Source organism: Artemia sp. Qi Xiang Cuo, chromosome 2, assembly GCF_049724085.1.
Source record: "Artemia sp. Qi Xiang Cuo chromosome 2, ASM4972408v1, whole genome shotgun sequence".
Taxonomy (NCBI): domain Eukaryota; kingdom Metazoa; phylum Arthropoda; class Branchiopoda; order Anostraca; family Artemiidae; genus Artemia; species Artemia sp. Qi Xiang Cuo.
The window spans coordinates 59935071-59958104 of NC_142795.1; the positions used below are offsets into that span (position 1 = coordinate 59935071).

General features: G+C 35.6%; 1 protein-coding gene and 1 pseudogene across 1 annotated transcript in view; one reads left to right on the forward strand and one right to left on the reverse strand.

Annotated features, from left to right (window-relative positions):
• Positions 1-867: 867 nt before the first annotated feature.
• On the reverse strand, positions 868-2897 carry LOC148955448 (uncharacterized; annotated as a pseudogene).
• A 7750-nt stretch (positions 2898-10647) lies between these two features.
• Pvr (PDGF- and VEGF-receptor related) overlaps positions 10648-23034 on the forward strand; it is a 70717-nt gene continuing 58330 nt past the window's right edge. Inside the window, exons 1-3 of the mRNA XM_089102308.1 lie at positions 10648-10800; positions 12954-13087; positions 20736-20898. Of these exons, the coding sequence (XP_088958434.1) occupies positions 13007-13087; positions 20736-20898 (244 nt within the window). The 5' untranslated portion in view covers positions 10648-10800; positions 12954-13006. The remainder of the gene's footprint in view (positions 10801-12953; positions 13088-20735; positions 20899-23034) is intronic.

The following is a 23034-nucleotide window of genomic DNA, read 5'->3' on the forward strand; positions in this document are numbered from 1 at the left end:
GAACAAAGAAATATGTGGCTAAAAGATATGTGACAGTGGAGATATTGGAAGAAATATTGCGAGACACAAAAAACTATGCCAAAGGTTACATGAAAATGCGAAAATGTCCAGAATAATGTAAATCAGTCTGCTGCTTCACTGGAGCAAAAGCCTTGGATACGAGACAAGTGACAATGCAAATCGATATATATAAAAGCCTGTCCTTCAGATCACAAATAAATAATTGTCAGACACATGCAAAAAGTCAAGGATGATGTAAATCAACCTGCTGCTTTACTGGAGCAACAGCATCGGACATGAGACAAGTAACTATGAAAATAATGGAAAGAAAGAGATGAAATATCGAGTGGCTTTCCACTCTCTGAAATCATCTACACCAGGCAGTGCCTACCAAGCGTGGTGGGAGTGTGCAAAGAACGGTGGACCTATGAGAGCTATACCAAGAGTGTTGGAACTGTGCCAAGCACGGTGGATATGGGACAAGCCTGGTAAAAGGACGCGACTTTGATCATCACAGCAAGCTGGGAATGTAAATTACACACTTATTAATTAAAACTAAAGAGCCGTAATAATCACATCACTGTCAAATCACATCAAAAATGCAAGTACATCGAAATGCATCACATAAAATACATCAAACACAAAGATTCATTTATTCCAAATCAGACCAAAATATTTCTTCAAAACCGCTGTTTTCATGCGCTGAATGACTGGTAGATTCTTCGTTGTCTCCCGATCCCTTCTGTGTATTTTTCTTGTTGTCCACGTCAACTAGACCTGACCTTTTTTTCTCCCCTTTTTTGGTTTCTTGACACGAGCTTTGCTCTCCGATGTTCATATTCTCCGAGACCATAGGCTCTCTGATTTCCATATTCCTTACCAACCTCGAGTCTAAAATTTCAGGTAGTAAGGATTCATTCCAGAAAGTTTCAAGCTTTGGAAATATTTTCGCCCAGTGTTCTTTTGACCGGTGAACTGTAATTATTTCCCAGTCATCAATGAAGTTAAAAACTATTAAGTGGCATATCTTTCTATCTAGTATCTCGAGTTGGCGTTGTATCTGGGAAAAATACCTATGATTTTTTTTTTTAACTGAAGGATAAAAAATCCTTTGACTAGATTATTGGACTAAGCAGCATCAAAAATGGTTTTGAATTCTGGTATATTATGCACATTTTTTATCTCTATAGGTATGCCATCAGGGAGCAATCCATCTACAGATGCACCAAGGTATTGATGCTGTGGATGCACATTAAGTCCTATTTCATTTCCCTTTATGACATTTAAGTTGAATTTCTTTTCATACGCTTCTACAGCAACTGCTTCTAAATCCAAACCCTTTTTATAAGGGCAGAGCAGAATCTAGGTCCCAAATTTCGAATTTGCTTAAGAATTGGGGCAACTCTGGTGCTATTTTTTCTAGTTGCAATTCTATGAATATAACTGCTCGGTATTCTCCTAGATCTCTCTTCAACCCAGTTCTCATTTTTTTATTGCCCCTTGGTATTATAAAACAAACGGCTAATACTGGCAATATCCAAATTTTAAATTTTGCTTAGTATATTTTTGTCTGGCTGAGCTTATTTCATCAGAAGTCATATCTGGCTTATTGCAGTTTGGTCTATAGTCCCGATCGCCAAAGTTGTTATTTCTTTTTTTAACTTAGCAAAATGTTTTCCTCCAAGATAACTATAATAACTGGTCAAATTACGTTTAGATCTTAAGCGATGTTCTGCTGTTTTTTTGCAATACTTTTTCGTCAAGCAAGAAGGACTGGACCTAAAAATATTTTTCCAAGGTAATTGATGCCATTTCGGACCTGAATTATAAGCAATACTGGCTCCATTTACTCTTGCTTGGTATGAACCTCCCTTAGACCGGCTTATTTGCTTTCCCCCGATGAACTTTGCAACAACTGACTTGTAGCTTTCAGCTAAGTTTGTAGTTGCGTCATTTCGGAGCTGCTCTGATTTTCGACATACAACCTCTAACCCTGTCATAACATCCTCAAACACGTGCATGGGCAGAGTATTCCACCGACTTTCTATCATATCATTAATGAATTTACCAATCTTAGGGCAACCAGAATCGCATTTTGTGTGGTTTCCAAAAACATGATAAGGACCTCTTTTTAACAGGCTCTTCAATTCTTCCGCTGTTCCATTATTTTCGGAATTTATTTTGATCGAACCCCTTAAATTTTTGATCAATTGCTGGATAATTCCTCTGGGAAGAAATTTGGTGTACGAATCTTTCTTATTTTTGCACAAGTTATATAGATGCGTTATATAGTTCTTTGTGACGTGATTGGCACATTCATCTTTCCGTATGTTTGAACCGTAAGAGACACACTGTTTTAGCTTATAAAAAGCACTTGAATCACCGCCACCAATAAACTCTAAAAACTGTAATCCATGCATCTCTTCACTGGAACGAAAGCCTTCAACTAGAATGTCTGTTTCCATGCTCTTCGAATTTCCGTTATAGTTCAGAAAGCAGAAATGTTCTTTAGGACTTACTTTAGAGCTTGCAGAAGAAAAACATATATAACAGTATTTATTTTTTATGCCAACATATAACAGTTTTTTCGTAAATGCATCTATGATAACTGCAACACATCCTTTGGCTGAATAATCATGCCCTTTGCTACGCTTATTCCACCCTCCATCACATATCACTTTTGTCCAGTATGAGTCCTCTTTATACCTGTCTTCATGAATGGCTAATTGTAAGGCCTCTCGTCCATTTTCTCGCAAAATTTCCGACGAACTATTCATCCAAGCACTACCCAGCTGTCTTTCAATACGGGAATAAACTATTTGCGACATTGGCGTCACTCCAAGCACTCCGAAGAGTTCACACAGTGTAGAATATCCACCTCCAGTGCCCATGGCTCCCCAAACGGCCTTCAAATTCAAGCAACCTTTTAAAATTGAGTCTTTTTTTGAGAAAGTAACCTGTTTACTTGCTGTAGTAAAGCTTGAAAGATATTCTTTTACACTTGTTACTGGAATTTCTGGTTCATTTTTAATCCTCTTTTCCCAGTTACACTTTTTACATTTAACTTTCAGTTCAGTTTGCAGGCCTTTCTTTTCTAATTGTTTTATTATCAAATTTTTATATGATAGTCTACAATTGATCTTGTGTGTGAATACAGAAGCTACTTCACTGAGGAAATGTCTTAGATTTACAATGCAGTTTCCATCTGGAATTCCAGATAAGTCAATATCGGTAAATGTTGCTGACCCATCGCTACCAGAAGAACCTCCACCGCTTCCCAAATTCTGTGCTTCGTTTAATTTAGGATTTACTGAAAGTTCTTCTGTAATTTCAGATGAGGTTGAAAAATCATCTTTTTATTCTCCAAGCTGCACCTTCCTAAAAAATAAAAAATGAAACATAAAAAGGAATGCTGGTTGATAAACCTATCATTCACAACATATATACACATAAGGGAAGTAAATATTGATGTATTGGAAACACTACTACTACTAACAACTCACCGCAGCACCAAGCCACCTGAGGCCAACACAGCTACACACGCTCCCAATCCATCTTATTCTATTTAAAGCACCCCTTTTACACCCTCCTTGGAAGTTCCCATTTCCCTTAAATCTTTCTTAATGACATCATTCCACTCCAAGCGCAGACGACCTGCTTTCCGTTTAGCCCTAGGTGGTTGGCCGAAAAGAAAAAATCTTCAGCAGTCTGTCATCTCTCATCTGCAGACTGTGCCCTAGCCATCTCAAACTTTCTCTCATTATAGTCTTAGAAAGTGGGATTGGACCACACTGGGACAAATCCGGATTGACTATTCTCTCTTAATTTATTAACATGTCAATACAACATTTTATTATCATGCCGTCTAGCTGCATCTTCCAGATCCTCGGCAATTTTATCCAAGGTCTCCACTTCACACCTCCTGAGTTCATATTTTATGCTTTCTCCACTTTCATTACATTTCTTTTATTTTCATATGATCTATTGGAAGTGCTATGTTTTATACAGCTCATAAGGATAGACATAACTTTACAAATCTCAGGATTAGCTCAGGGATAGATTTCTGTTTGTTCCGTATAGAAACTACTATAAAAAAGCCGAAGTAAAGCTTATTGCATATCATTATATACCAGAACTCCAGTGTCAAGGCCCCAGGATGTCTTCTTCATAACTTCACAGGTCTGTTACCTGGAAACCAGGCGCTAGAAAGGCCCCTCTACCCCCCCCCCCTCCTCGCCCAAAAAACAAAGCTAAAAAACTTTCAAGCAAGTTCGCTTCCTCTATTGGATATCCTGGAGGCAAGTAGTTAATCTTCCTCCAAATCATAAAACAACCTTACACCTGAAACAGAAATTTTAATTGTTTGTATATAGCTGGTAACATTTTTCTGCATCCTCCTCCAGAAAATTGCATTCTACGTGTCTGGGAAGCATAATATGAATTTGTCTCCTAACCATTGTACATATAAAAAAAGGTTTTTTTTTCCCATAAATTTTAGATTGAAGGGGATGTAAAACCAGAACCTATTGGAAGCAATTTTAAAAGCTTCTGGACTGGATGGAATGAACATAGTATATGTAATATTTACTTACCGGTATTTAAATTCAGCCACCTTCTGTTTATATTTTTCTTTCTCATGGCTCAAAGGTCTTTTTGACAGTTTCTATCCGAAAGTCATAATGTGATACAGAACAGAGTTCAACAGTGTCCAATCAAAATTGCGGACTTTCTTCCTATTGGCCACAGTTTATAGAATTAGCAGTATGATCATTCCCTATCTCACCCATTATAAAAACCCGGACCGAGGTGCAAGTGCTCCGAAGAACGTAAAAACATAAGCGGCATTATATTTATACAAGTGTAGACAAGTCAGATTTCTTTTGAACGCGAAACTCGGCATCAACGTTGAAACACCAATTTTGAAGAAACTAATTTTAAATTAATTCATTCCAATACATACATGAAAATCGGTAATAAGCAGGGCAGTGTTATTATTAGATGTTTTATAGGAATTACAAGTAGGTTTCGAAGTCTCGAGTTGATTTCAAAGGCATTTTGAGAAAGTTTCTGCAAAAATACGCGTTCCAGGGTAATTGGACCGCTGATGGCAGATCAAATGAGAGGAGCTGTTATATATATATATATATATATATATATATATATATATATATATATATATATATATATATATATATATATATATATATATATATATATATATATATATATATATGTATATATATATATATATATATGTGTGCTGTCCTTCAATTTTCTGAAAACTCCTTAAGAATTTTATAAAAAACACTTCTTAACAGACGTTTGGTATTTTCTTGGATAGGGCTATTGTGGCAACTTATACCAAAGCGACCAATAATTAGAACTCAAGTCCTAAGATTGGTCTCAATCAGGAACCTTATTGCTATCTAAATTCACAAAGTGCAAAAATTTTCAAACAGAGGTGTTTATTGTTTAAAGTTCAGGAAAGGTCTGCCCATTTCATACAAAAACATTGATTGAAAACGAAAGTAGTCTTATCTAGAAAATAAATATCGTAGAAAATAAACATTACGACGTGAAAAAAAAATGATAAACCATCCAGTGGCCGATCCAGAGGGGGGGGGGCGAGGGGTGCCCCCCTATAGTAGTCTAAAGTAGCGTAGTTTACCTAATTAACGCAAGTTTGCATGAATTAAACTTGCTCCTAACGTAAGTTTATCGGATCAACCTATTTTGCGCCCCCCCCCCCCTAAAAAATCATGGATCCGCCCCTGAAACCATTACACCTATTCCACCAGTTATTAGAAGAAAAAAATTCCTTATTTTCACAAATTTCATCAACCCCCCGCCCCCGTTTTTATAAAATACTAAATAGGACAAACAGTTCAGTCCACTGTTTGTAAAAAATATATTAATTCATAATTTTTATATAAATTAAGTAATACCTGTGAGATGGGACACTTGCAAACCACTTGGCTGGCTCACCAAGTTTTTTTCTGCTTTCACAATTATGAATGATACAATTTCGAACCATTTATTGAATGACGCTTACAGACTAACCCGCTAATCCATGAATAAGTGGGAGGAGCTTTTTGTTCGCACTGCGAATGAAGACCAGAAATGATCTGCGATAAACTTATTGGATAATTCTATAAATTGTCCTATTGGCTGACGAAATAACGCTACCAAGCGGGAAACAGTGGGAAAATAAAGTAAAAATCGAGCAATTTTTTTATTTGTATTTTTTTGCTTTTCGTGTTTAATTTAGTTTGTGATGGACATCAGATACTTGCTGTAATAATTGTAGATTATAGAATTTGCATACTGTCCAAAATTCGGTAAATATCTACCAAATAATATTATTTAATTAGAAATAATTTTAATATACCAATCGTTACCTTTTTTTATGATGTTTACGAATATAGTAAACTTTTATTTTGTAATGGATTTTCAGCCCCCCCCCCCTATATATTCCTATTCCGATTATATATTTCTACATTAGGGGGGGGAGGGTGGGGGTAAAGTTTAAACTTACCTCTCATTTACATCAGAAACAAAATTTACCCCCACCCCCCTAATGTAAAAATATATACCCTGAATTGGCATATATAGGGGAGTGCTGAAATTCATTTCCAATAGAAATGATTATTATATTCGTAATCAGCATAAAAAAAGGCATTGAGTGGTATATTCACTTTATGCGTAAGTCAATAATATGATTTGGTAGATATTTACCCAAAATTCTAGCCTTTGGAGCAGATTTCATGCCTTATAGCAAGAAAATAATGAAAACTAAAAATAATTTTTTGCACCTTAAAAAAAAAATTAATCATTCTGTAACCAACATTTTTTTTTTTAATACCAGTAGAATCAACTGAAAAAATATCTACTTTCATTTCCCATTTACTAAATTTTTTATTCAATAAACTAAAATAACTTAGTTTCTTTTTTTCGACAAAAGATAACAAATATATAGAAAAAGTGAAGCCAACATTATTTTACTTTCTAACTCGGGAGTCGCCAAAAAAAAATTCAGCGCAAAATCACTTAAATCGCAGCAGTTATTCCCGATTTTCTAGCATAGGGAAAATAGCATTAGCCACTAGTAAAGACGATTAGCCTTAAAGTGTAGTATTTCTGAGTCCAGTTGAAATGTGCGCCATTTTAGAAAATTCTCTTTTTTGGGGAAGCTTTTGGTTCCTTTACGCTTACGTAAAGGACTGAAATATCCGTACAGGCGTCTGCTTTTCTTCGATATATTTGCTTACTTGGTTATTCAGCGTAAGCAGCAAATTTATGGCAAATCCAGAGAAAAAATTTCTTTTTGAAACGCTTTTTGGGTCTCATTACAAAATGACGTTCATCGTAAAAACACAAGTTGTTCCCACAAAAGGATTTTCGTTCTTAATTAAAAAAAAATTGAATTCAGAAAGCAATATATTTTCACCGTTAGTACTGTTAAAGTTAGGGTAGCATCTTAAGAAAATTTCTACCTGCATTAACTCACAAAAAATGTATTCAAAAAAAGCGATTGTAAAAGTTAAAAGATAATTTTTGTACATAAATTTCTGCGTGTTCATTCTCCAGATAAGAAAGCTCAACTTATTTCAAAGTAAAAATATATTTCACTAGCATTCCCCTTTTTCTGCTATAATTCAAATATTTGAATTGAACTTATACTGAACATATTACTTTCAATGGTCCTATAGTCAAATTTAAAATGATATTCAGGAAGCTTCATACTATTGTCGAAGTACGAACCGTGTTGAGTGATATATCCTATTTACGGTAAAAATTACATTTTTTCAACTAAAAAAGTACATAAATCTTAATAATTTCAATAATCTGTTGGAATTCAATAAGCAAGTCACAATTCCAACAGAAAAATTGGATTTTTTTGTGACTTGTTTGAATTAAATAAGCAAGTTACAATTCCAATAGAAAAATTGGATTTTGACTTGTTTGAATTCGAGCAAAATATTTTGTTGGAAATCAATTTTTTTACAGTGCAGCTTTTCCACTTGAGACACGACACTAAAAGTGCCGTTTTTAGTGCCATTTGAACTTGATGATGGTGGAATTTATATGAAAGACGTGGATATGTGTAATATCTTTTATAAGAGCAATAAAAGATCTATCAATGATATTCTGGTAGCCTTCTAGTGCCCCCCTTTGAGAAATAGCACAAGAGCCATTTTAGTGCCATATGGTGAAATGATATTATAGAATTTTCAAAAATCGCGTAGATTTAAAACTGAGCTTTTGAATGCGTAATTAAGGATATCTCTGTGATGTTCTGGTATTCTACTATGCCCGTTGAAAAAAGAAGGCAAAAAAAAAAAAAAAAAAAGAAAGAAATAATGGTACAGATCATTGCTGCCCATACAAAAAAGGGATTTTCCTTGTTGTTCAGGGAGGGGTACTTTAATTCCCCTGTACAAAGTTTTGACTATATTGATTCCAATGGTACATTTGTCATTCTAATTTGATGCCATTTCCGGGGGATGTGGCTTTTTTCGAAATCAACATAAATTTCTTTTCGCAATAAACTTTTACTTTTAAGACGAACTGAAATAATAATTAACGTTCCTGAGTCAGTGTCAGATGGAATTTTTTTTTTCCACTAGGCAGTTTTTTCAAAACGCGTTTTTTCCCTTTTGGTTACTATGGACTGTGGTTCGCTCTTTACTAGGTTGCAGCTGCCACTGCAAACATGATACCTTGCCGGGACATACTTTTAAAAAAATGAGCCTAGAAAATGACGGAAAAAAACGGTGTTCAAGGTGGGGGACTGTAATTATCCTTCTTAAGGTTTTCGACCATGCTGATTCCAATGGTGCACTTTTTATTTCGATTTGACGCCATTTTCAAGGGGTTTCAGGCTCTTTTTCGAAATCATCATAAATTTCTTCTCGCAATAAACTTTTACTTCTAAGATTAACCGAAACAATAGTTACCACTCCTGATTCAGTGTCAAATGGCAATTTTTTCTCACTAGACAGTTTTTTTTGAAAACACGTTTTCAACTTTTGATTACTATGGGCTGTGGTTAATTCTTTACTAGGTTGCAGCTGCCGCTGCAACCATGATTAGTTTCGATAGTAAAAATACTTCTGTGTTCATTTTACCTTACTTCCTGCTCCTTGTTGTTTAGAAAAAATAAGCTGGTTTGTTTAAAACTATGGACCTATTTTTCTGCTGAATCAGCTATCAGTATTGATCAGGCTGGTTACTAGTAATAAAAAAAACTTCTGCTCATATACCTTGAAACGGGTGAACAATAAGGGAATTCCCCGTCCTAAGATTTTTCCAAAGTACTTTTCTCCCCTCAATATCTGAAAAATGGCGAAACCCTAAGGGCTGGTCCTGTGAGCACTTATGCTTTAATAGATTTTAAGAGATGCAATTGAAGGAATCTGGACGTATATGATCTAAAGCGGCGTCTACCTTGCAAACGTTTCTGGTACTTTTCTATAATCAAGATAAACATCTATATCCAGATAGAGATAAATTATTCTTTTAGATTGATGTATTTTCTAGAATGTCTGTCTTTGCTGAACAAAATTTGTTAGTTAAAAAGGCCAAGGAAAGGTTAAAGAATAAGCTAGTTAATTATTAAGGTTCTTGGAAAAAGAAGCTTGTTTTTAAAATTGGGCTGATTTTTCGTCTGAAAACAAAACTTGAATAAAAGGCTGCTTAAAATTTGAAAATGTGGATTGTGTAAACTGGGTATACTGAAAAGGTTTGCGTGCTTTTGGGTGCTTGGGTGCAAGTTTCTATTATCCTTACATCTCTTTTCCTATTATGCACTAACCCATCACTTTCAATGCTTCAATGATATTACATTATATATTTCAAATATTAAATTAAATTCTCTTTACCCACCCTTTTTCTTTTTCTTATTCATTAATAAGGTCACCAAGGCCGTATCCAGGGGGGGGGTTACCCGGTTTGACCCCCCCCCCCGAAATTTTTGACCGACTCGAAAATAAGTCGAAAATTAGTAAAACCTAGGTAAAAATCAGTAAAATTAGTCGAAAACTGAGTCAAAAATTAGTAAACCCCCCCCCCCAAAAAGAAAAAGTAAAAAATTAGTAAAACCCCCCCTGAACAAAAATCCTGGATACGGCCCTGAAGGTCACTAATCATCTTTTCTTCTTTTTTTTAGTATTTAATAACTTCTAATTGCTCAAAATGTAAATATATTATAGCTAGGCTTGCTCCTCTTTGTGATTAGTCTCAGGCTCTTTTTTTTTTTTTTTTTTTTTTTTTTTTTTTTATATATATATATATACAAAACCAAGTGGGCCCACAAAACTAATTAAATTTGCGATAATTTTCCCCTAGCATTTAAACTTTTTTTTAACTTTGCTTGATGTACAAGTTGTATATAGCGAATGACTTAAAACTTGTTTTTTTTTCTGTTCAGGGCTACGAAAACGGCAATATGTTAGTGGTTCCTTGTTTTGTATTTTTGCGCTGTTAGGTCAACTAAAACAAAAACCTCTACCAAAAAATATCTTAATTCCAATACTAACTTTATTATATGGTATATTAACGTAGTATTGTTTGTTCTAACAAAAACTTTTACAAAAAATGCACACTTGATTACGCCAACGTTGCTAGCTTATTTTTCTTAATGGGCTAAGGATTTCAGATACATCGAATGGGCATTTGCTTCCTTTCCTGTCACTGACCCAGCTTCAGGTTATAACAGTTACTCATCATGGTCGAGCTGTACTTCCTTGCAAACCCTCAACCCCTGCTGTGTTGGTGGTCCTCAAGAAATCTGGCATGCAGGTACTACTGTCCTTTTTTCTTCTATGCCACGCTTGTGTCGATACACTGCTTTTATTTAGCCATGCTTAGGTTTTAAATCAAACAAACTAAATATTTAGTCTGATATTTATGTTGATATTTCCTTATTAGGTGATTTTGGTTTATATTTTTCGGCAGTAGAGACAATTTTTGCAAGGCTGCTGAACAATCCCCAAGATAATTCTCCTCACTTGCACGGTTACTGTGGCACCACAGGGGCGGATTCAGGATTTTTTTTTAGGGGGGGGGGGCGCAAAATAGCTTGATCCGGTAAACTTGCGTTAGGAGCAAGTTTAATTAACGCAAACTTGGGTTAATTAGGTAAATTACACTACTTTAGACTACGCTAGGGGGGCCTCGCCCCCTCCCCCTCCTGTATCCGCCACTGGGCACCATCGCTTCTTCGTTTGCTTCTTTATTATGCTCACACAAATTTGAAAAATAGGAAGTACTAAGATATAATTAGGATAAAATCCACATTAAATGTATAGAAGTCCACTGTGTATAGCATAAATGGTATTCACCTGACGGTAGGGACTAAGCTTTCTATGAATTTGCTTGCCATGTTCTCTTTGCTTTTTGTTAACAAGAAACTATAAATTCAGAAAGCTCTTTTTTGCAACAATCCCTTTGCTAGCTAATTGACAAAAAAAGAGAAAAAATAGTCATGGTAGCAATGCCAGCGTAATAGTTTCTTTTACAGTCCAGCGCCAGTATCCGAATTGTCCTATTCACACACAAGGCCGTATTCAGGAAGGTTGGAAGTTTACCCCCCCTCCTTCGAAATGTTTGTCTGACTCGTAAAAACGTAACAAATTTTGATGTGTAAAATAGTCGTAACCACCCCCCCCTCCCCGAGTAAAAATCCCGGAAACGGGCCTGTTCTTACAGCGAGAAGTGCTGGTTTAAGATTAACTAACCAAGGGAGAATACGATGAGAAAACTTGTTTTGAATATAGAACTGGGGAAAATTACCTTTTGGCGCTACTCTCGCACGTGTATCTAACGTTTAAATTGGTTTTCACAATACGTACGTAATTTTCTATGCTAAATGTCTAAGTTACGCTACATTAACTGTAACCTTTCACACTCAAACAAGTCGTTTAAAAACCCCGGAAGCCATCAGGATCATCGTCTAAAATCATCACAATTGCCATAGGCAAACAGGGTTTTCAAGAAAATACGGTGTGAAAGGCCTTCTATCCGAAAATTCCATCTTGCTGCCACTATGTTGGCTTTTCTAAAGTAACATAAACCTACGTAATGTAAAATTCTAAGTGGGGCTCGGGTGTACTTTAAATTGCTTACATTACGGACAAAACATGCTCTATAAGCCTATATAACGTAACATAAAATCTTAAGCTATGCTAACGTAAAACGTCCTACGATTTAGTGTGTACTGTGAAAGCACTATAATCCTAGATACATCATATGTTTTATGTCTTTTAACACTTTTTGGTGGTGGAGAGGAATAGTATTCCTCACACACCCTGACTACTTGCTCAACTTGGTTTTTATTCCATTTTCGGCACTGTATTCAATGCCAGGAACAATCGCTTTGTTCCTCAGTTTTGAGCGAGTAGCGTCTGTACAATAATAGTTAGAAATACCCAAAATTAAATTTTGCATATACAAATGGAAGTGACTGTTACCATTTCCAGCCTTTTTGGAACTATTATATAATAAGTGTTAATAATAAGTCATAATAGGGGAGTGTACACCTCCTCCCTTTAGATAGACCAACAAAACATATAAGACTTCTGAGACAGTACTACCGCAAAATTTCTGCAGGCTTCGCGCTTGTGCTCTCCAAAATTATGGGATTCGTATGGTGTTCCGCTTTGATATTTTATTTATTTCCATGTAGTTCGTCCACTTTTTAGATTTTTTTTTTATTGGTACCCTCCCCTCTGAGATAAATGACAATGATATTTAATTATCTATACTTTTTTTATGTTAGGGCATCTCTTTCTCTCGCAAAACGACGAGATGATAAAATCTGAGCACCTCATTCTGCTTTGCTGATCGTTTTAATATCCACACGTTTTTTTTTTAAACACAAACACAGTGCTTGTTCGTGATTTGTGTTGCTTTACATGTTTAACGGGTGCCTGTTTGGCTTGGCTTGCTTTCAGACGATGTTCAGCTAATTGCAGCACCTGAGGCAGACATTCATTTGATCAGTGGAATGGCATGGAGGGTTACGACACTACCATGTAAACCCACTCTACCGTGGATAAGCATGGAGCTTTATAAAGACAGTGAAAAGGTAAGTGCAAGTCTAAGTGTCAGTGGATATTAAATCTTAATTGATTATTTCCTAGGGTATTAGCATAGGCACCATCACAAAGAGGGAGGGGAGCAGACTGGAAATTAGTCCCTCTCCTAAAAAACCTGAAAAGTGGAGAATGCACAGTATTGTATAATTGGCTTGTAAGGCATTTTCTTGAAATAAAACTTGAAAATAGGGATAAAATTCTTTTGAATAGACAGTGTATAGAAAATTCACCAAAAATGCCAGATATTTCGGTCACATATACATCACATATGCAGTTTTACTACTGATGACGGCCACTGCATTTGTGACCGAAATATCTGGTATTTTTTTTGAATTTCCTATACACTGTCTATTAAAAAGGATTTTATCCCTATTTTGAACTTTTATTTTATCGTCATGGAAAGGCAGTGTGGTCTCCGAAATTATATACGATATTTTCTTAAAACAAAAATTTCTCTCAGGAACACCCAGTATCCTCCCCTCCCGTCGTAAAAGTTTTTTGTATGTTTGTCCGCTTCTGGGAAAACGTCCAGGGGAACCCATGGGGTTTGAGTTTGCGTAAAACACATTGTCTTTTCTAAAAAGCTAATAATTAGATTCCCTGTTTTTTGTTTTTTTTTGGATTGCTCTACAAGCTTTCTTTTAATGGAATTTTAATCTTTTGTCAAGAAAATTTTACAAGGTAGTGGAAAATTTCTTTTCAAACCTCTTCATGCCTTGTAAGCTATAATGTAAGGAAAAAAAAAGACTATTCCAAGGTAAAGGTGCCTTGGCAATGAAGATCCCAGTCTTATTTTAGGGTGGGTAGCCTCAAGTGCTTCGAAGCTAGGCAATTTAAGAAGGTACAAGGTTGACTAAAGTTTCGATGAACAAGTCAAACAGTACCACGTATTCATATTTTTCACCGATCAATTAGTTTCTCAAGTTAGAGTAAGGAGTAGTAGTGACGAAACATTGCATAAGTTCCTCGTGTATAGGCTAATCATTGATCCAGTACATGAGTTGTTTCATGAAGCATTTATTTATTATCTTTGAGCTAATAATCTTTTCTTGTGAAATACTTTGGGCCAATCTTTGTTGTACTTGCTTGGGAACTATTTAGAAATGAGTCAGTTCCTCCCGAAGCAGAAAAATTCATAAATCATGCTTTCAAATAAAAATTCGTAAAATTATATTAAGAGGAGTTACGTATTGTGAAAGTTTCGGAGTTTAATACATATAATCCGAGCTACGTCTTATAAAGTTACTATCTCGGAATCACAAAATGTTTGCAAAAGAAACGTCACTCCAGGAATTTCCATCTTATCAGTCATCGACTACACTTAGTGCCTTGAACTATGTATAATCACTTTAAAAAATATTAACTGTTTGATTATACATCTATCGTTATATTTTTGTCATTATCTAAGATCTCAACATTCATTATTTGGAGTAAACTGCTTACATTTTTCGATCATAATACCGAGATTTATAATGAGCGGTTAGTCCACTCCAATGAATCTTCCATGACAATAACTAGGTTTTCAGTAGCAAGGTAGCAAGTAATTATCCGTGAAAAAAACGACGTTGCTCTGCCAAGTGGTGGCCGGCATTTACCCCGCTGAACATACCCCCCGGCGTCTACCCACCCGGAAAATACCCCCCGCGGAAAATACACCCCCCCCCCCAAGAAAAATACCTCCCGGAAAATACCCCGAAGAAGATACCCCCCCCACCGGCCGCGGAAATTTTTATTGTTTAAAAAAAAAGAGTTGTGAGAAAGTCAAACTTTAGCGTAAAGAGTGAGGCGTTGAGGAGGGCACAGCCCCATTCATATACGGAATAATTTCTGTTCGTTTTAAGTTTTAATGTCGCTCCTTACTTTCAGTTTAAAAAACTTGTTTTTTTTTATTTAAAGGCTGCAAAAGCGGGAGGTTTGGGCGGTGGCAGCCCCCAACTGTACCTTCTAATCCCTGTACGTTTTAAGGTTCGAACTTGTGACTCAGCCTCTTTAACTCTTTAGAAAACGTAGTTTTTTTCAAATAATAGTACTATGAAATGTGCGCAAGATGACATGAGCTTTATTACATACGAAATTACTCCGTTAACTTCAAAATAATTTCCATGATACCCATAACTTTTCTTATATCCTAGGTGTAACTTTTTTCGGTCAGGTAGAATTTTTATTCCAACGCAGATATACAGTTCTTGATCTTCTACATAAGCTAAAAAAAAATTTCATTAAATTTTGTATTTTTATTTGCGAGTTCCCTACACTTTATCTAAGTAAAGTGTCTTAGGTTTGAAGCTAAACTTTTTAGAAATAAAATGACCTTAAATACTGATGCAACTTCATTTGTTCTTTTCGAAAATTGAAACACAATTTCTGTATCTCTCATGAGACTTAGGAAAGAATAACATAAATCCGTATGTTGAATCACAGAAGTTCTAATTTTGTTTATTTTCCCATTTTTTTTTTATTTTGATGTTTATTATATTTTATACTTTTAACGCCATTAAAACTAAGCAACAAGACATAAATTCTTCTATATGAGAAAATGAATTGTACACTAAGAAATAATTTCTAAAGATGTCATCAGGCATCGATTTCCTTGACGCCGAATTTCTTTTTCTATACAAGGTATAATTTTTTTATGTTGGTTTTCCAAAAATAAAATTCCTTCTGTGACTTTTCCTATTTTGAAGTTTTGATTCTGCAATTTGTCTATGTAAAATACCCAAGCGTCGAAGCTAAACTTCTTAAAAATGATAAATTTTGAATACTGAGGACTTAACATTATATCTTCGGCAACCAATTTAAAATTTCCTTATTGCTCAAATTTTTTTGTGTAAATAATACCGGAAATCCTGATTGCGAAACAGTCGCTCCAATATTTCTTATTTTAATTTTTTAATTTTGCAGAATACTTGATTTTGATTTTTATTAGATTTTAGCCCATTTGATTCCATGAAAAGTAAGCAAGGAGACATGCACTTTTTTTTATCCGAAAATGAACCTTACCCTAAGAAATAAAAGTTTACAAATTGAACCGTTCCGCGGGTCTTCACTAACAGCAGTTAATAGTACACAATAAAATGCTTGACGATTACTTCTTACCCGCAGAACTTACTTCAGAAGCTAATTAATTTGACGTTGATTTTGCAAATTATAACTTACAACGATCATAACGCATCTGCAAACGTGATCCGGAAGCATAGAAATTAATTATGCGTGAAATATAGTTGCATGTATTGCTCCCAATTGCTGCATGCGTTGTTCCGTAATTTTTAATCCTGCAAAAATTTTGTTTCTTCCCTATACTTCTCGTTTTTTTTTATATTTTGGATTCCTTGACTAGAGACTACATCCTGCATGCTATAAAAATTTAAGCTTGATCAGAGAAAAAACTGCGAGTGAAGCAAAAATCAAATTTTTGTCTTCTTATCAGCGCTAGTTAAGACTTGTTCAAAGGCCAGTCAAAGATTTCTGCGATCAAGTGCATAAATGTGTTTTACCAAAAACTATTTTTTTGAGGTTGATTTGAATGAGTGTTGAGTTAAACGGGGTTTGAATTGCTTGAGGTTGACATGAATGGGATTGGGTTACGTGGTTTTAATTTGAATGGGGGTTGGGTTGAACGCGGTTGAGTTGAATTGCGTTGAGTAACATTCACTTTTTTATCACGCGTTATGAGGCTCTCTTTTACGATTGATTCTTTTTTCCGAAACGTTCTTTCCTAATCTTTCTCGTGAAGTTCTATCGTCTTAAGTCAATATTCATTGCCTGGAAAAACAAGGAGCTGCACCATACATGGTAGTTGACCCAGCTAAATTGATGAATGAAATTCGCTGATTTCTCCTTGTATTAGAAGAATTATTTTAAAGACTCGGTGATTGCAATAATTTTCCATGCAAAATTGTAACCGAAACTGCAATTAACCAAGGATAATTTTGTCGAAAACGTGTCGTAACTTGAACGCAAGAGCTCTATAAGTCAAACAGTTCGTGGTAACGTACTGTGAGTAAGGAGTGACTCGGTCCAACAGTAACTGACACTCTAAAAACGAACTTTTGATAACAATTGATACTTTAAAATAAGTAGTTTTTTATGCTGATTCCAAATATATAAAATTCATTAAGTTTAGTATTACCCGTCAAACGCTACGAGCGTGAGAAAAGTTTTCTGATTTTCAAAAAGTCAATCGATCTTAATGAAAATTATACCATGAGATTCAGCATATCGGAAAATGGGAGAATACTGGAGAATATTTTCACGGTGATCGTATCGGTTCAATGGTCCTACAATATCGGGAGTGGACTCATTCGAACAGAAATAAAAAGATCTGGTGTTTTTTTTTATTGACCAAAAAGATTAGAGGGTTGTCCCAGGGGAAACGGTTGTGCGTTACGCAATTTGTCTATTATTCACAGAAAGTATTTGTTATTGGGAAATGTACGGATTTTTTTGGTGGGAGGGGGTCTGTGGGGATATTTTCAAAGAGGAGAGATTTCCGTAGGCAGGAAAGTTTCTGGGAGAATTTTCCAGGAAACTGTCTAGGCATAGAAGGATTTTAATTATAAAATAAAAGAAGTTTTTCTGATGGAAGTAAGCAGCGAAGTTTAAAATAAAAATGAACACAAATTATTGCTTCACACTTTGTCCAACGTATATCTACGAAACTAGTTTAATTAAACTGACTCGTGATATTTCCCTATATGCGTAGAATTCTGAAAAACTTGCGCTTTGCCGGAATCACAAAATCGACACAACAAAACAGGATAGGAGCAGAAAAGTCCCCATGTATCTTGCGAAAAAAAAATCAATTTATATGGCTCTCAGTAGTCTCTCACCGCCCATGAAATCAAAAACCTTTTGTGATCAATTTTAATCAAGCAGTTCGTGGTAACGAACTGTAAGTAAGGAGCGACCCGGCTGAATAGTAACCAAAATTCTAAAGAACCGACTTTTGTTACCAATATATATATTAAAAAATTGGCTTATTAAGCTTATTCCAAATATATAAGTTTCGTTAAGTTTAGTCTTACCCATCAGTGGCTACGAGCCTGAAAAAACTTGCCTGATTTTTTAAACAAAAGGAGAAACACCCACTAAAAGTCATAGGATCTTAATGAAACCATCACACCATCAGATTCAGCGTGCAAAAAAAAACCTACTATAGAAATTGCAATCTCTTATCTTCAAAAATGAGGCATTTTGTATTTTTTGCTAGAAGAAAAATTACGGACGCGTGCTTATTTGTTTTCTTTTTCCTAGGGGGGATAATATCGACTCAGTGGTCCTAGAATATCGATAGAGGGCTTAATCGAACGAAAAGTTCATTCAAAAAGTTCTAGTGCCCTTTTTATTGGACCAAAAAGATCTGATGGCTACTAGGCCCCCTCCCACGCTACTTTTTTGTCAAAATTGTCCGATCAAAGTTTTGAGATATCCATTTTGGTCAGCGTAGTTGAAAGGGCGAATAACTATGCCTTTGGAGATAACACGACCCTCCACAGATTTCCTGGCATTTATACATTAAAGGTCTTTAATTAATAAAGATTTACCCATTGTTTACGTATAGTATTTGTTATTGGGAAGTATGCATACTTTCTTCGGGTGGGGCTGGGGACGAATTTTCTACTGGGGAAGTTTCCAAGGGGTGGATTTTTCAGTGGAAATTTTACACTGGGGGAATTTGCCAGAATTCCTACACGAAATTCTTCTTATGTCCTGCCTTTCTTTACTGACTCAGTTTTACGCGTGGAGATCTTAAGGGTAATAGTCAGGGTTAAATTTTTCACCAGTATTGAATTGTCTAGAGGATATATCCGTGAGGATGAGGGATTTTTTGTGGAGGTGGAGCCAGAATTCCTGATATTATTAAAAAAAACGACCAGAAATTAAGTTAAAAAAAACAGTAAGAAGCAACATTAAAACCTAAAAACGAACAGAAATTATTACGTATATGTGGGGGGTCTCCCCCTCTTCAACACCTCGCTCTTTACTCCAAAGTTTGAATCGTGTACCAATCCTTTAAGAGCAGAGCGACAGCTGAAACACAAGGTTCGTTGATTAGAACAAAAAGAATTTTTTCTAAAACAACTAAAAAACTTTAGCACAAAATGCGAGGTGTTGAGGAGGGGGTAACCCGCCTCATATTTCTAACAATGTCTGTTCGTTTTAAATATGAATGTTGCTCCTTACTTTCGGATGAAAAAATTTGTTATTTTATTTTAATTTTTATTCCTTTTTTAAATAATGCCAGGAAATCTCGCACCACCTGCACGGAAAAATCCCTCATCCCCAGGGACGTATCCTCTAGACAATTCAATACTGGTGAAAATTTACCCCTGACTATTACCCTTAACATCTCCCTTAAAAACTCAAGTAGTCTCAGTTTTAAGAAAAACACTGCAAAGCAATAATTTTTTTTCGTTATAAGTTTCAATTTCGCTCTTTACTTCCATCAGAAAAGCTTGATTAAAAAAAAAAAATTTTTTTTGATCGTTTTAGTTTTCAACAATAAACCTTACAAAAAGATCATTGTCTAATTTAGGTAAAGAAACTAAAGAAGCTAACATTTTTGTTGAAATAGAGTGCTAAACTTAGGTTTGAATTCGCTTATCTCTTAAGCTTTTCCAAAAAAAAAATCTCATTTTATCACATAAATAGTCAAAGGGGTATATTATCATTGGAATCTTTGAGAAGTTGCAGATACAGAATCAATTATTTATTGCTTCTTAGACTTCCAAATTTCAAGAACTGATCGTCAATATCACATTATTATGAAGAATACAAGGTTAAAACGAAAATTTCTTCAAATGCAGAAGGGCAGGACCCTGCCCCCAAATGCCAAGCCAGTGTGCGACTTCAAACCAGTGATCAATTCATGTACGCCTTGACGGGGTGGGGACGTAAAAGCTTAGTTGCTAAAAGTTCTCTTGGTTAAACATTTTGACACGCCTACGGTGTCACAGTGCCCCGCTAGGGCTGAAAAAAAAGTAATTTATTTTTACTGTTAGGGTAATAATAAATAATATTTGTCATTGTTACTGAATAAGCTTTGTATTTGAGTGAAAACATTTTTTCAATTGGCAGTTTTCTTTCAAAACTAGTATTTGTTTTATTTTCAATTAGTAAGGGGACTGGGAGGAGGAGCGTTCAAGAGGGAAACGTTAAGTATGCGGTTAGGAATTTTTGGCCATGGAGAATTAAATCAACCACGAAGGTTAATGATATCCTTTTTATAATTCCTAGCCTTTCAAATAAAAAAATGGCACCAAAAAGTGTTATTTTTAGTGCCATGTGACACTTTACGATTGTGTTATGGATACAACTTTACAAAAAGTACGTAAGTATAATCAAAAGCTTTGATAAAGAGTCATTAAACATATCTCTACGACGTTCCAGTAGCCTGATAGTCAGCAATCGATTTATGGAACTAACTAAGGGGGATGGAAGGGGAATGTTTATGTACACCAGTTTAGGATTTTGACCATGGTGATTATATTAGTAACATTTTTATGCTTTGCAGGATTGCCGTCCTAATGAGTTTGTAATTATTCATAAGCTGCACAACTCTTAATTATTTGGTTTGGCGCTTTGGTCTGTGCCGTTGTTGTTAAGCTTTGTTTTGTAAATGGTTTTATGTGTGTTTAGGTGTATCCCGCGGAAGACAATGAAGTGGACCAGAGAGTAATATTCTTTCCACGAGAAGGTTTTATTATCAATCCAACTGCGTTAACAGATAGTGGTCACTATGAATGCGTTGCAACAAAAGGTGATACCGTAGAGCATTACGGAATAATCGTTCACGTTACACGTATGTCATGTATTTCTGTTTAATTGCTTTGAAGTAGGATTTACATCACCGGTAAACTGGTTTTTTTTTTCTTAGATAAAACATGGACTAAATTGGCCAGTTCACTTAATGGATTGACACAAATACGATTTGGGAAAATAATAAAAGCCACACAGAACAGTAATCCGGCCTTAATGATTAGGCAAATGCAGCTTTTTTATAGAGTTTCTAGTGAGCGTAAGTATTTGAACAACACGGGATTTTTCTGTAAGAGAAACCTGTGCTTTTTTATCCTTTACGAAACATTGATGCATGGACGCTCAAAGAACAAGATCTGTTTGGTTAGCTCAGCGCATATCATTTTTTTTCTGAATGAAACTAGCGAAAGTGTAATATTTTTTATGTGAATTGTTAAACTGTAAAAACACTGAAAATTGGCGTTGATCTAAAAATAAATTCAGGTCAAAAGCGGACGTTGAAGACTCCCTTAGTCCCTTATGTGTATAAGACAGTTTTAGCTGAAGAAACTGCATCTATCCATTCCTTTGTGCTAGTCAGTATTTATTGAATGGGTAGCACACGGACTTGCATGTTTATATGCAACTGAGAGGCTTGAAAGCAAATCAACATAGCTCTTAATCCGTGAATGGTGAGTTCAGACATGCTTTAAAAGGTCACCCAGCCTGTTAAAACTGCAAAAGCGATTGACTGGCTCGGTAAAACAATACTGCTTGTTCTTTTTTTTATCCAAGCATCACTGACCGTCATTCGTCTTGTTTTTACGTTTATGTAAACATTTTGTTGAAGGAGAATAAACAAATTGATAAGATGAAATATGGTGTGGTGGTTGTAAACTTCCACGGAAATTAGGTCTCATTTTGCAATGCAAATGTCCATCCCCATTTGACTTCAAATAGCCCATTATTATAGCGTACACTTTTTTATATTACCCTTTTTTCGGTTAAAACCGTTTTACCATTGTATTGGTACATACAGCAAGGAATTTGGACTTGAATGAAGCTTATTTCAGGAAGACAGTTGGTTTTTCGATCCGAAGGTTGGATTTTGGCTAGACAACCCATCGATTGCTGACGATTTTGGGTATTATCAGTGCTTTGCCACTTATAAAGACCTGTCTGAGGAACAGTTTCACCTTTTAATTATTACCCGTGAGTTAATTTTGTAAGTGTGAGTTCATGTCATCTGTGGATATGAGTCTGTGTTCTTGGTGGTGTCCTTAATTGTATTCTACCAATTTCGTCAGAAGATGGAGAAGCAATGTACCTCGGAAAAAAATAATCCTGAATTGATTAAAAAGGAAAGAAACAGAAATTGGGTCCCTTCAAACAAGCTAAAAATACACACCCCTTCTTTTATCACTGTGCTTCGGAGCAACACTACTACTTCCACTGTTTCTTTCTTCGTCTTTCTATTGATGAGCAGTCTATTGCTCGGAAACGGTAAGGTGATAAAACTTTGGAGTTTTCTTCAATTTGGGAACTCGAGATCGTGAAACGTTTCATTAGCAAATGTGCTAGACTAGGGGCGAGGCGAAGTGGCATCTCAGCCAATCTTGGTGGGAAGCAAGTGCGAATATTCTAGTCGTGCTTTAGTGGATGATAGGACTCAATCAAGTCTGCTCGAGGGGATAGGCAGGGATTTCCCTAAACTGTTTTCCCCAGTACATCTGTCAGAAGTGGTTGTCAAGCCTTAAATAAACTTGGGATGTGAGTACTAGTCTTCTGGATATGCTTTTTGAGGGTGTTGAACCAATCTGACTTCCGGGGGGGGGTGGGGAAAGAGCACATATTTTTGTCATCACGACATATACCCAAAGGGACTGATGGATATCAGCCAAACTTAGTGGGAAGTAGGAGCTAGTGTAATACCTGTGCCTTTTGGGGTACGGACCCGCTTTTCCCTATGTATGGATTCGTGGAGGGGGCTAAACTTTTAGACATGCCATCTGCGAGAACGGGTTACCAAACGTCAACGTTGTTACGTCGTATTTCCCATTTGGATTATTGACATTTTGTCTTTGAGCTGTCTTTGGTTCTGTTTTTGGGGAGTTTTGTCTTGAATTTTATGTTGGTTTGAATTTTAACCTTTTTTACCCTGTTTTGCTGATATAAATAGCTTTTGTTGATAGCATAAACA